Source organism: Amphiprion ocellaris, chromosome 21 (genome assembly GCF_022539595.1).
Source record: "Amphiprion ocellaris isolate individual 3 ecotype Okinawa chromosome 21, ASM2253959v1, whole genome shotgun sequence".
NCBI lineage: Eukaryota > Metazoa > Chordata > Actinopteri > Pomacentridae > Amphiprion > Amphiprion ocellaris.
Genome location: NC_072786.1, coordinates 17,214,408 through 17,229,932, shown reverse-complemented (window position 1 = coordinate 17,229,932; position 15,525 = coordinate 17,214,408). Strand labels below are relative to the sequence as shown.

Here is a 15,525-nt window from a genome sequence, read left to right as displayed (position 1 = left end):
TGTAGCATTAGAACACAGGAGTGATGGTTGCTGGAAATGTTCCTCTGTACCCCTATGGAGATATTCCATTAAAATTAGCCATTTCCAGCTAGAATAGTCATTTACCACATTAACAATGTCTTGATTGTATTTCTGATTCATTTAATGTTTTCTTCATTGAAAAACAAACTGCTTTTCTTTCAAAATAAGGACATTTCTAAATGACCCCAAACTTTTGAATGGTTGTGTAAAATTGCATTTTCTAAGTGCTTACTGTTCCTTACTTTATGGCTCTTAAGCCGCTTAGACTCAAAGGTTTCTTCTTGATCTACTCTGTGGATTATTTCATTTGTATGTGGCCTTAGACAATGCATCTCATTAAAATAGAACTTATGATAAGTAAGAAGTTTGGAGCTGCAGAATTTAAAATCAAGCATTCATCCTCAAGCTACTAGGTCTGAGTGACTTGGGAAGATAAATAATTGTGATTTTTGGTGATAGTTACTGGAACTTTTTAAAGTGAAGTTTCGGTTCAATATTCACCTTTTTCATAAATCATAATTCATGTTGTAGCATTGCCACACGAGACACTGTCAAAAGCATGTCTGTCGCATAGTAAGGATGACTCACTGTGTGACAAATTGTAAAACGAGTTTCGTGTGAATTTGCAAAACCAGTGGCATGACCATTTAACTTTGGGTCAGATACACTGCTAAATGTCTGAGGTGTTGCTGTCGAATAATGAGACCGGGTTCGTCAAACCACAGCGTACATGTCTTAACCACGTAGTATACACTGATCATGGGTAAGAATGAACAACGCCTGCCACTGCCATTGAGGAGCTTAACAATATGCAATCGTATTGTGATTATTTTAATAGATATTGCATTATGAGATACAATTTTAGTGGGAGTGGTCATTTTTGCATTTCTTTTCTACTGAAAAAACTATAAAAATGATGTGATGTTAGTTTTCCTGCACTGTGAACCAAAAAAAAGCATGTTCCCTTACATGTGGGGAACATTATTTACAGGCCAAGCCATCTCTGTAGCACCACACTGCTTCATTTAAAGTGGTATATTGTGACAATTTGCTTTTAATCACTTGTCCAGAGCATTTCAAGGATTTGTCGACCATGCTGGCATTTTAGGTCACAGTTGCATCTGGTTTATTAGTGATGAGTTTTTACTTTATCATGAAAAAAGGTGTGTCTGGGACATTTAATTGTTATCATCATCCTGCAACCAATTTATTTTTTTTTCTAAAAAGAAGAAAAATAATAAAAACATCTTGTTCCTGACTTGTTCCAGGTTGGCCAAGGTTTCATGGTAGCCCAAGGCCTGTAGCAAATAATACAGTCTTTGTGCAACTCTTGCTGCCTTGGGAAACTTTAAAAAATATCCAACCACATGAACAACCTCACAGAACTCAGCTGCTTACAGATAAAATGAATTAAGTTGAAGAAGTTTGTCAAGGATGTATTTCGGGAAGTTCTCAGAAAGCTGGCGGACACATCGAATCAAAGATATTTACTGTGGTTTGCTGAGGAAATCTGTAATTATCTGTGTCGTAGCGTGTGACGTGCATGGCAGCGATGTCGTGACAACCACGTGTGACTGTAGAAATCAGTATTTTAAAGTGTGCTTGTTATATGGGATGATGTGACGCACTGTCTGACCCACATCTTGTCCTGCTATCTGGTTGTTGACACCGGGATATCAGAGTGCACTGAGTTAGAGCACAAATACTGAGCATTTTTTTCTGAGATTATATGTTTTTATCAGTTTTGGGGTTTTTTGTAACTATCAAGACGTCTGATTTCTGGAAATTTCATTCTCCACAAGATATCTGTACAGAGAGATATTGTTTTGCAGATATTTAGAAAAATAACATAAAAACTGTCAATTTTTGCTTCATTTGTAACAATATTAAGCAGCAAAATTATCCAAAAATAACTGATTGAGAGAGAAAAAAACAAGAATCTCTTTAATCTTCATTTTTGACACCTTCCCTCTGTCCTCATTTCTTACAATCACCTTCTGTTTGCTCTTTTTATTTGTCTCTTCATGTTCTTCCTTCCTCGTCTTTGACCTCTCTCCTCCTTTCATCCCATCCATGTTTAATGAAGCCTCATTAAACATGCAGAGTTTCCACTGGCGAGCTTGTGGAGCGACCCAGACTCGATGCCTTGGAGGCTCATACACTCACATGACTAGATATCTGCTATGGTCAGGTCATCAGCTGACTCCCTTATGTCTCTCAAACACACATGTTGTCTTAAAAAGCAAATAAATTGTCAGTCTTTAGCCTCCTTTTTTCCCCTTCACTTTGTACAGAAAGAGTTTAGTCTGCTAATTGTGGATTCCAAAGCAGGAGACATGAGAAACTGGCAACCCTGCCTGGGTGAAATTTGCGCAGGTCGACCTTGGATTGTTTTCGTTTTGTTCTTTTGTCCATGTTCTTAGGTCAGATGTCTGGAAAAGGTACCGAAATATCTCGTGGGTAACAGTATCATTGTCTGCTTTTCTTTCTGTCTAGCACACTGCTTGCAGGTGTTTTCGTCATAGACCTCCATAAGTGTGCATCATCCTCATGCACACACTCACATTCTGTGCAGGCCTATTGATCCTCTGATCCCTGTGACAGGTGGAGCTGCATATGTTTCCCCAGAGTCAAACCCTCCCATCTCCCATATGAGTTTGTGACATTGATTAATGCTGTCTGCACGACTAGATTATACTGTCACAGAGGTTTCTTGTAAAGTGCACTCCAGCTGATCTCGACCTTTTGGACCAGTTTCACGGGTTCTTAACTCCACTTTAGAAAGCGAAAAAGAGACAGTGAAAGAAGATTCATACTGTAGATATGCTCTGTTGCTTCTTGTAAATGTGTATCTTGGGTGTGATTTGTTGTATGTATGCTCACCTCTTCAAAAACACGTACTATGCAGTCAAATCTCTTTTGTTAAATGTCACTAGAGAGGTGCTCTAAGATGACACAAACTACCGTTCAAACGTTTGAGGTCACCCAGACAATTTCATGTTTTCCATGAAAACTCACACTTTTATTCATGTGCTAACATAATTGCACAAGGGTTTTCTAATCATCAATCAGCCTTTCAACTCCATTAGCTAACACAATGTAGCATTAGAACACAGGAGTGATGGTTGCTGGAAATGTTCCTCTGTACCCCTATGGAGATATTCCATTAAAAATCAGCTTTTTCCAGCTAGAATAGTCATTTACCACACTATCAATGTCTAAACTGGATTTCTGATTAATTTAATGTTACCTTCATTGAAAAAACTGCTTTTCTTTCAGAAATAAGGACATTTCTAAGTGACCCCAAACTTTTGAATGGTAAATTGAGCCTGAAGAACAGCTTTGGAAACTTGAAGTTTGATCTGTTTGCTTCTCACCACCATGAAGACACAGACAGGGAATAATGTTGAAGCATCGGGATTTATAAAGTTCTTGGAAGCCTAAATTGATGTAGACAGATATTTAAAAAACAAACCAGTTCTTCTTCACTGAAGGATTTTAGCTCATAAACTTTGTTGGAAGTTGACCAATATGTTACTTTCCCCAACCATAAGCCTGATAGTTGTAGTAAAGGTAAAATCTCGGTGTCAAAATTTTAGAAGAACACAAACTCCAATGCAAAACTTTGTTGAGATGTTTTTGTTTATTCATGTTTCACACAAAGCCCTTCAAAAATGGCTAAAATGACAGTATTTCCCAGTCCTGCATTGTTTACACCCATGTTTACTTGCCAGCATTCTTCTTTGCTGCTTTTATTGGCACGCTTCTACCAACACTTTCAGTAGAATAACATGGAATCGTCCACAGGATGTGCACCTACTTATATAAAACTACACAAGAAATCTTTAAACATACAGTAGACTCAGTTTTTATAGGCGTGAACTACTATATCCACCTTGTAATGTCTCTGATGACCTAGTCTGTTCTGGCACTTAATCTTATTTATATATTTTTGTGTTTTATTCATGTTCTCTTTTTTTGTTTAATATTGTGCTATGTTATTGTAATTTTATCATTTGTGGCAGAGATGTATACAGGAAGCTATAATAAGGTGTGAGAGTGATACTGAGGATGTTACAGTTAAGTCTTATACAAATAATTGGGTAAATAAACAGAATTTTACAGAAATGTGCAAAAAATGATACACAAGTCTTGATTTAAGTCAGTGTAAACAATACGTGGCTTAGATAAGGACCTGTAAAATGCTGATGTAACATATTCATTATTGTCAAATGTTGCTGAATAAAAAAATAGTAATTACCTCAAAGGATGTATCATTGGGGCTGCCACTAAACACTGTTTTTCTATCTAAGCGGTTATTTGTCCTCCAAAAAATGAATTTTAAGTTCATTTCAGTTTTGAGCTTAATGTGACTTTGTTTGCATACAAGGACAAAAGACTGTAAAAAGCTCAAGATGACAATGAATTTGTGTGTGCTATTGTCATATGCCATACAGACTCTGTCGTGTACAAACCACCTTTTTGCTCTGTAGTAACTCTAAGTACTCTTGTGCTTTCATTGGTCTTTTGAAACTTTTACACTGAACAAAGTCAGACTTTGGTGTGAATGTAATTTTCAGAAACAGTAATGGTGAGTGTAGACAAAGACTGTAGCCAGAAATGACTGACATCATGTCTGTGTAGATTATCATCCACATCATGGTAATCCAGAGACCATCATTAGTGGGCAACTGATGTTTCGACTCTCATCAACAAGGCATATTTAGTTGGAACTGGTTGATCAGGAGTTTCAGATATATGGCCTTCAAAGCACATGAATCTTTCTCAAGACTGCATTATACGTACCTGATAAGTGATGCAGTAGACCCCTCTTCAGTTTAAAGCTGTTTTACTTTGACAGACATGTTTTACTTCATTCCTCTCTCAAACCATCCGTCTTCTCTGTCCAGAATGTGAACATTGTTGTCCTCAAAGGAGTGTTGCTTATCCTTTAGATGAAAGTTGACTGCTGAGTCATGTCCTGAGGAGCTGGTTCTGCTGTTTGTGTCCTGCACTTGTTGTTTCGTCTCAGTTGTATATAGGTCTATGCACTCCTCGCCTTGAAAGGAAGATTTTTCTTCTTGGTATTTTAAGCCAGGTCAAGTCACCGTTACTTATACAGCACATTTGAAACAAGAAAGTACTCAGAGAGCGCAGTACTACGCCAAGGATGTTCATTCCCCCATATGGCATTGTCAGAAATGCAGCATTTTTTATTAGTTACTGATGATCAGAAATCACGGCAACATAGAGTGTGGCCATTTAATATAGATGTACCCACAAACAAAATTACGCTGCTGTGAGCACAGGTATGTGTTATACATGTTTACATTATGTACAGATACTGAATTTCATGACCTAAATATGTAGAGGGTGACGGGAACTGATGGGACTCAGAAACACCCCCAGAATTTAATCAATTGTCCCTTGGATCATTTCTGACAGATAAATCCTGATAAATCCGCAGCGTTCAATTTGTAATAGGATCGCAATCATGTGATCATCAGCAGGCAGCTGACGTAGTGTTCACTTGTTGTCGTGGTTACAGTGACATTGTGCTCCTATATCACAATAATACAGAAATCTATAACCAATCCATGTATCCAGACTATAAGCTGCATCACTACCAAAATCTAATCAGTTGGTCCTTGTGCTATTTCTGGCCTTCCTTAAAAATTTCATCCAAATCCGTTAGTCCGTTTTTGAGCAATGTTACTAACAGGCAAACCGACGCTGAGTTTGCAGATGTCTTTGCATCCTATCTTGCGGAGTTCTCCCTGCAGCTGTGTGGATAAACCTTATGTCACTGTCACGTTGCATTTAGTGACTCATTTCAGATTTCTCCAGATCGCTGCTGTAAAAATCCAGCTTGTTTTACGAGATCATGACAGTTCCAATTGTGAAGCAAGAGTCTTAAATCCTGAGCTCCCACACAAAGCAAAACTCGACCCATAATTATCAGTCGCTGCAGACTTCTGACAGTCTGTTGTTATGGGGATATAATCAAGCTTTAAATAACGGCGGTGATGCAGCTAAAAGATGACAGGGCGTTGGCAGTTAATTTGGATTTTATTGAGAGCCAGCTATGACATGACATTGTCATAGTTTATACTTTAAGGGGAAATGGTTTGTCCACTGACTCCTCGTTACTCAGCAGTTTGCAAGTTGTTGAGCAATGCTGCAGCTTTGTTGTCTGTCAGTGAAGCCTTTTGTGGTTTACATCATTTCTCCTCTTCCTGTGTGCAAAGCATCAAGTAGCTAAAACCTTGTACCTGGTGTCTGTTCACTGCAACTCTCCTTCCACATTTCAAAATTAATTCTTTGTATATGTGTTACAGATTGGCGCCTATGACCAACAGATATGGGAGAAATCTGTGGAGCAGAGAGAAATAAAGGTGCGTTTCATTTATTGTTTGTTTGCTCCACACCTCCATGTTTTTTTGTTATTTCACTGTTGACTTGTTTCATTTCCCCGTTTTTCTTTCTCTGTGCTCTGCTTACTCTAAATGTCTCGCCTCTCTCTTTACCCCTTTGGCAAGTTGTTATCTTTTTGTCCTTTCTTTGACTTTCACTCCTCTGTCTCACATTATTTTTTCCTTTTAATTCAGTTTGTGTTGTCTCTCACGGTGCCGCCAGTTCTTTTGCAGTGTTTTCTTTTAACTCTTTGCTCTCTGCCCTCCTGGCTGGGTGTCACCTGCCCATCTCTCCTCTCTTCACCTCCATCCTCCTCCGTTCTCCTCCATCCGTCTTTTCCTCCTCCTCTCTCCAGTTTATTTCTCTGGTGAGTATAAAGCAGTGAGGACGTCCCTCTTGTTGTCCCACAGTGCACGTCTGCTCACCCACAGCTGTAGACTGCTAGACCCTGATTGGTTGGTTTGAGTTGAGCTGCCATGTTGGATCCTGGTGTGTTTATTAACCCTACGATGATGCAACGCTGCTTTGTTGTTACTGGCTGCAGGAAGCCAGAAAGTTTACTGAAAGTTTACACTACCTTTCAAAAATTTGGGGTCACTTAGAAATGTCCTTATTTTTGAAAGAAAAGCATTTTTTTTCAATGAAGGTAACATTAAATTAATCAGAAATGCAGTCTAGACATTGTTAATGTGGTAAATGACTATTCTAGCTGGAAACGGATGATTTTTAATGGAATATCTACATAGGGGTACAGAGGAACATTTCCAGCAACCATCACTCCTGTGTTGTAATGCTACATTGTGTTAGCTAATGGTGTTGAAAGGCTAATTGATGACTAGAAAACCTTTGTGCAATTATGTTTGCACATGAATAAAAGTGTGAGTTTTCATGGAAAACATGACATTGCCTAGGTGACCCCAAACTTTTGAACGGCAATCTACCTGCAGACAAAGTAAAAAAAATTGGGAAACTGAGTCGTCTGTGTGAACAGCTAAATTAGCATGAGTCATGGGATCAGTGTGGCACCAGGCAGGTCTTTCTAGGACTGAACGAACTGCAGCAGTGAGCCTTTTAATGACACAGACTACCGGAAGATTAGCTCAGATCAAAGATTCACTAAAGACAAAATATATGAGGATCATGATAGAATTTCTGCATCTTTTGGTAAGATGATGCATTTCCAGCTTAGAGATTACAACAGAAATGTGGCTCATAATCAACAGCCTTTACTTATTTTACTGCATTCATGATCAAAAAAACACTGTCATACTGATTTTTTTTCCTTTGTGGTTTGTTTTATTTATACAGCTCATTTACAACAACAGCTGTTAAGCCAAAGTGCTTTCCAGTAGAGAAATAAGATCAGAGTTGCAAATTTAACTTGGTGGTTCATTAAGACTCCTACGATGTAGTATTTTACTTGTCAAGATGTCGAAATTGTTTTAAATTTGCAGTTAATGTCATCTCTAATTTTTTACACTTTGCAAAGTTATCGCATGGGCCGGATTGAACCCTCTGGCGGGCCAGTTTTGGCCCATGGCCCGTATGTTTGACACCCCTGCCGTAGAGGATTGTTAATTATAGATATTTATCTGACTAATTTAAATAAATACATATAAGATGATAGGAAATACAATAGAAAGCCCGACAGATCCAGAGATTCTCTTGACGGTAAAGAGATCTTTAGCCAAACCAGGCTCAGGAAGGGCGGCCACCTGCCTTACCCAGTTAGGGTGAGGGGGAGAGAAAAGGAAAGCAGAGACAAACAAGAGAAAAAAAAGCACTGGCAAGATTGGTGCTCCAGAGTCAGAAATACCTGTAGAGATGACAAAACACCAACTACAGGAAAGAAAAGACACAAAGTTAATAACATATGGAGAAAATGACAAGGATGAACACGTGAAGACAGCCGAATATACAGAAAAGCTAAGGTGAAGCATATTGGATAGATTTATAAAGAGGTGAAGCTGTAAAAGCAAAGGAGTTAAAGAGAAAATTGAGTGAAAGGAGGCAATAAATCAATACAAAACAGCAGGATAATAAGAAGAAGCTAAGAGTGGACACTGACTAGTGCTACTGCTGTCTTGTGCTACCACAAAGATTTGGTGTGAAAGCACCCAGAGTCAGCAGCTTCAGCCTGTCTGAAGTTGTCCTTCTGCTGGAACGAGACATTTCTTTACCAGCAGGCATCAGGCTGATTTAATGCCTATTAGGATACATTATAGTTGACATTATGCAAGGCATCGTATCACTTTAAAGGCTTAAACTAGAGGTTTATGTGACACTGCAATGTGTCTGCTGTGACCTTCAAATGGAACAACTTCATATCTGCCTTCTCAGATTCAATAAGAGATTCTCTTACATCAGATGCTCCCAAATGGGAGGTCAGTGGCCTGACTGTGCTGCTTGATGAGGCAGGATTACATTTAGTTTAGTTATGAGTTAATCATGACAGGAGTTAAAAAACTGCACACACATTTAATTAATGTTGAGAGGTTTCTACTTTACCTCCATCTCTGCCTCCATCTTACTCTTGTACGGTGCGTTTTATCTTGTAAACAGAGAGGTGAGAAACACTCTCTAATGAGCTTAGACGCACACACAGACACGCACACACATTGAAGTCGATGGGTTAACAGAATGAATCTACAGCAGACGTAGTATGGATATACGTGTCACCTCCTCACCCCTGTAAAGTGTTAATTATACTGTTTATAGGCTCGTGAAAACTGAACCAGTTGCTCTCATAAATCTACTGAAACTGTAGTTCTATATTTAGCAGTGAGACAAAGATACAGCTGCTCTTTTTGCTCTTATAACTGTAGATCAGATTTGTAATTTCTCTACAGACTGTAAAACAAAAATAACGTATGCCTGATAAGTTGTAGAGCGGAGAGCCCGGTAAGAGGTCTGAATAATCTGGGGCCAAAATAAATCTTGTCCTGTAAAACCTCTCTCATGTTTACATTTTTATTTCTAACAAAAACAAATAAGACAAGAAAATGCTTGTTAAATGACTTCTGTTCCATCATTGGGCTAAAACCCACACACGAAGGCTCTCTCTCCCAAAAGAATTCATACTTTATGAAGTTTCAAGTGTAATAACTTACCCAAAAACACAAACTAGCTCTTCACCCACTCACTGTTTACTGATTGAGACATATTTATGTGGTTTATTAGAGCAAACTCAGGACAATAATGCAGGAGAAAACCAGTCACCACCTGCTGGTGTTAACTGTGAACTACATTACAATCTGGTTTAATGACTTGGTAAAATACATTTCAACATCTCCCTGCCCATGAATGTGGCAAATACAAGAATAAATGTAAAGCAAAATGACAGGCAGCCTTTTCTAGGGAATTCAAAGAGCAAAGCGTGGTTGTTTTAATGCTGTTTTTCCTCAGATGTGTGGTTGAAATAATCGACTGGTATTTATACATTTTGTACGGATCAGTCACTGAGGCAACATGTAGTTCAAGTAGATAAGCGGCTATGAATAGCACGAAGATAAGAGCGCTGTGGCCGGCCGAGATGCTTCTGAAGGATTTCACCCCTGCAGTAAATCTGCTGCCAAGAGGAATCTATTGATCAGCTTCTTTTAGTCCTTCATGCACAGACAGACTCACTGTCTGCTGCTCTTATACACTCTCATGTTTCCCATCTCTCTCTGACACACAGCTTATTAGCTCGTTGGTTGTGCTATTTAAAGATAAGAGCCTCCATATCAGAGCGCTGACTGATAACACACAGCTTGATTTATCGGTATGTAAATATTTGCATGAGCCAGGCTGATTCAAGTGGACAGCTTTGTGTAGTATTTTTCAGCACCTTTGGATGTGACTCATTTTAAAATATGCAGAAATTCAACGACTTGAAAGAACTTGTTCAGATAAATTCTCCTCTTGTTTACTGACAATGAAAGTATTTCAAAATGATCAAATACCTGATTTCCGTTGTCCAAAAATGCCCCAGTTTCAAATCAACTAGTGAAATATAAGACCAAAGAACAGGTTAACAGGAGATTAAATTAGGGAACAACTTATAGAATTCAAATCAGAACTGCAGTCTAAAAAATGCAATTTCTGTGTCTAGAGCAAACAATTTTTGATGTTTTTAAAAGACACTTGTAGAATTAAGAGATTTTGAGGTTTGTGTAGGTTTTTAGACGAGAGCACATCACAGATGAGTAGTTCTAGGACTGTGTGAAAGATGGAAATCTGAGAATTCTTTCTGTTTTTACAGTTTCTGGCTCTGATAAGTGGTGTAATTGTGGTTATTTGTTGTAAAAATGCCTTTCAAACCCACTAGTGGGTTTTGGAGTTCAGAGAGTTGAAGAAACCTTTAAGGAAAATAAGAAAAAATGGAGCTGCACACAGTCTTAAAGCTGTCAGAACAGCTCCTGGCTGAAAAATGTTGTGACAGACATGACAACAAGTCAAGGTGTGGAGAATATAGACACAAAGTTGATCATGTCTAGCTGACACAGAAGTAAAGTGATCACACAAAGATCATCAAAGTATTTTTAAAAGTGTTGTAAAAAAACACAAATATTTTCAAGAATCAGAGAACAAGATGGCAGCATGACAACCAAGTGTTTTGTGTAAAATATTTTTCCCCATTAAACATCCTCTAAGATGTTTTTAACATCGCAGGTTGTACATGTAGCACTGTGGTCACAGCTGTTCACCCAGAATCACTGATATGAAATCTTTATTAAAACCAAACAAGCATCTTCTCACCGCAGTAACTCAAACATCGTTGTACTTAACTTCTCTGAGATACGCACAAACACAGTTTTAAATAATAATAATAACAATAATAATAATAGTACATTTTATTTGTAAGCGCCTTATACCCATGGACATGGGTATAAGGCGTATGCATCATAGGAGGAAGTGACTGACTGGCACAGGAAGGCAGCGTGCCACAGGGGAGAGTTATTCCCAGGGTCATAACCTGAACAAAGCATCAACTTTAACTACAGTCATCAGGATGAATAAGAGCTTCAACACTGTTCATTTCAAAGACTGAAAGGACTGTAGGGTTAATCTAAAAACTACAGAGTAGCACAAAAAAATTTAGCCTGATGTGACACATTAAAGTGTAGATGCTGGTTTTCTAGATGAGCTACTAGATGTGAGTAGCTACATATGCTGTTAGATGGAGTAGAGCCAGTAGCTGTGTGACTGCACGGTGTGTTGATGAAGGCATAAAGTGCACGACAAGTCTGAAGACCTGTATTAAAAGTGTTTTTGCCTGGCGTTGACTGTGTCTCTGTCTCCCCCTGCAGGGCTTGAGGAACAAGCCAAAGAAGACTGGTCATGTCAAACCAGATCTCATAGACGTGGACTTGGTTAGAGGTGAGAAAACAGAAACTGCCTTCCTCTCCATCAGGCTAATTAGATTAGATGTGAGATGGGCTTTCTGCTAAAGCAAAAAAAAAAAAAACTCAGTCGTACTGCGTCGTCTGCTTAGTGACAAACATAAATTGAACCTGAGATGCCATGTCTCTGGGCCAACGTCCTGTCACTGTTAATCCTCACTCTTTCTGTCGTCATCTCTCTATCTCTGCTCTCATCTCTGGGTGCCTGTCTCATATTGATCTCACTTTCAATTATTCATCAGAGCAGTCAGTTTTATCCTCATTGTGAGGGAGATAATCAAGACAGAAATGGAGGCGGAGAGGAGATAAGCAGATCGAGGGGATGGACAGAGGAAGAGATTAAAAAAAACAACAAAAGTCACTCCAGGATGTATTATGTGATGAGCTCTTCATTTTCTTTAATTAGTTCTCATTAAACTAAGTGTGTGTGTTTGTTCTCTTTCTCTGAGGTTCGGCGTTTGCCAAAGCCAAACCTGAGAGTCCGTGGACGTCACTGACTAGGAAGGGCATCGTCAGAGTCGTCTTCTTCCCGTTCTTTTACCGATGGTGGATCCAGGTCACTTCCAGAGCCATTTTCCTCTTACTGCTGGCTCTCTACCTGCTGCAAGGTACGTCTGAGAGAAGCTACACGTGTTTCTGTCACTGAAGTGGAGACTGACATAATTAAGACAGCGTGAACTTTGTACGACTGGAAAAATAAGACGTCTGTGGTGGCAATGTCCAGTTTTATCTCAAATTCTGTTTAGAAAACGTGAGAAATTGATCCTACAGTTGGGTTTAATTTTGTGTCTACAGTTCCTGTTCTTCGTCAATTTATTGTTTGGTCTAAAAAAAATACCAGAAAATGGTAAAAAAAAAAAAAAAAAAAAAAATCTATCAGACTTTCTAAAAGCTCAAAATGATGTATTCAAACAGGAACTTAGTCGCATTTAAAAAGCTTCAATCAGAGTATTTAGACTTTTAAAAAATGAAATACCCAACCTGGTTAATTATCAAAATAGTTGGCAATTAATTTGCTCGTTGACAACCAATCAACTAATTATTGCAGCTCTAGTGTCAAGATTGTTTATTGCCCTATGCACAGAAAACTAGACAGTTCCTCCTTAATTTGCTGATCCTCCTTAACCAAATGAACACAATGTAATAAAAAATAAAGAAATAAGCACTAAACTGACAGTGGCAGTGATTGTAAAGTGAACCGTGCAATATTGTAAACCCTGGTTTAAATAAAGTGACTATGGCAGTGATGGTGTGATTATAAAGTGCATATTGCATCAAGTAAACAGATGTAATAAATAGTTGTAGTGTTGTAGTCTGGTCTAATGAGGTTAAGTAGAAGGTTCTAATAAACTAGTTTTATCACTATCGTTTCCAACATTCATTAATCGATCAGGTCCTTAAACTATCCCTCACTGTGTTTGATTCTTTAATAAGAAAACCAGGTTCACAAGCTGTTAAACAGCTGCTGCCGCGCTCTGAGTCTCTGTTTTTCTTAAAATACGCACTTACAGTCCTGCTAACACAGAGTACTCCCAGTCTGCGCCCACAGAGCTGCACACACTCGCTGCACAGACACTTTTAAGACCTCTGAGCAGTGTTTTCCACCTCCTACATCATGCTGCCCTTTTCTGCACAGAAGAAAACACTGTTGCTTTTCATCTCTGCCTCCACCCTTCCTGCTCACTTCCCCCACATACTATATAAAACACACACACCTTCTGGGTGATTTAACACTACAACGAGGGAAACTTCAATTCTCTTAACTTTTAGCCACAAATATCTGAGAAAGCTATCTTGAGGTGTCTCTGTCAAAGAGAGTGAAGTTCAAGACACCCTGCATGTAGGTGCAAGTCTGTTAGAAGTGCACTCTGGTAAAAAGAGCAACACCGGCACTCAGGCTCCAACTACAACATTTATTTAACCTCTGAACAGCCCTCAGGTGGCTGGTGACCTGTTTAGGCTAGTTCAAACCTCATAGCTGCACATATAATATAGATGTTTAAACCTTCGTCTTCATGGTTAGATTCACCACAGTTCAGCTGTTCAGTTCATTTCACGGAAAGCCCCATAAATTTAGGCCCACAGGTCTAGAATTTCATGCAGGTGTGGTTGACAAGATGTAGAAGATATGTGGTGCTTTGCACAGTTCTGACATCAAACATGTTCTATTTATTATTATTATTATTATTATTATTATTATTATTATTATTATTATTATTATTATTATTATTATTATTATTATTATAATAAACAAAGCCTTAACTGAGTTATGTTTAAACTAGAGAGTGACAGATATTGGATTTCTGGGAGGTGATGCTGGTTTTTCAAGAGTTAAAAAGTTCCAATATTACATATTGGCTGACATTTTCACATACATACGGGAGCCTGCCGCCGCTGCAGGAAAAAGTCCTAGAGGAAATACTGGAATGTATCCATTTAATATAGATGCACCCACAAACAACATGACAGGTGTGTGTGATGCATGTGTACGGATACTGAATCGCGTGACCTAAACATGTAGCGGATGGTGGGAATTGATGTGACTCGGAAACACCCCCACAGTTTAATCGTTCCTTGTATTATTTCCAACGGATAAGTCCGCAGCGGTGGATTTGTAGTAGGATCGCAATCATGTGATCATCAGCAGGCAGCTGACAGAGCGTTCTCTTGTTGTCATAGTTACAGTGACGCTGTGCCGCTATCTCGCAATGATACAGAAATCTTTAACAAATCCGTGGATCCAGACTATAAGTCGCATCACTGACAAAATCTTATCGGTTGGTCTTTGTGTCATTTCTGACCATCCATTATCTATACACCGCTTAATCCTCACTAGGGTCGCGGGGGGGGCTGGAGCCTATCCCAGCTGACTCGGGCGAAGGCAGGGGACACCCTAGACAGGTCGCCAGTCTGTCGCAGGGCTACATATATAGACAAACAAGCACTCTCACATTCACACCTACGGGCAATTTAGAGTAATCAATTAACCTCAGCATATTTTTGGACTGTGGGAGGAAGCCGGAGTACCCGGAGAAAACCCACGCATGCACAGGGAGAACATGCAAACTCCATGCAGAAAGATCCCGGGAAAGCCGGGACGCGAACCAGGGATCTTCTCGCTGCAAGGCGAAAGTGCTAACCACTACGCCACTGTGCAGCCCCTGTCATTTCTGACCTTCCCTGAAAATTTTATCCAGATTCGTTATTCTGTTTTTGAGTAATGTTGCTAACAGACAAACAAACCAGCGCCAATCGTCACATCACTTCGCCGCGTTCCTTGGCAGAGTAATTATGGGGTCGTTGTTTATTAACTTAAAAATATGGTCCTTGACAAACTCAAGTCACCACTTGACTCCACACCACCGTCTACTCAGTTGAGATACGTACTCCGCTACATGTGCTGCACATAGTACCAAGAGTTGTTAACAATGGAATTAGAGCCGCTCTGCTGGACAAACTATGTGATCACATCATTTCTAAATCATCCCAAGTATTATTTTCTGTATATATCCAGTTCAGGAAAAAGGTTCTGATAACCGACTACATATTGCCGATAGTGATAAATCTTTGATTTCACTGACCAACATATGGGGTGGTCTCTAATTTGAACTGATGTAGCTGATGTTCTATTTTAGCCTATTAAACTAGGAGATGTTCCCTTTTAAATGAAGTCTCACACATGAATTTTGGCCTTACAGTTCTTCTG

At 39.1% G+C, this 15,525-nt stretch overlaps 1 protein-coding gene across 4 annotated transcripts in view; it reads left to right on the top strand.

The window, feature by feature from the left end:
- The window catches only part of LOC111565830 (protein PHTF2), a 64,697-nt gene that overhangs the window by 31,704 nt on the left and 17,468 nt on the right, over positions 1-15,525 (top strand). For 3 of the 4 annotated variants that reach the window (XM_023266104.3, XM_023266102.3, XM_055006534.1), the window contains 4 exons: positions 6,360-6,416; positions 6,791-6,802; positions 11,727-11,796; positions 12,269-12,427. In XM_023266104.3, coding sequence (XP_023121872.2) covers positions 6,360-6,416; positions 6,791-6,802; positions 11,727-11,796; positions 12,269-12,427 — 298 coding nt within the window. The remainder of the gene's footprint in view (positions 1-6,359; positions 6,417-6,790; positions 6,803-11,726; positions 11,797-12,268; positions 12,428-15,525) is intronic. The other variant, XM_023266103.3, reaches the window with a different exon arrangement.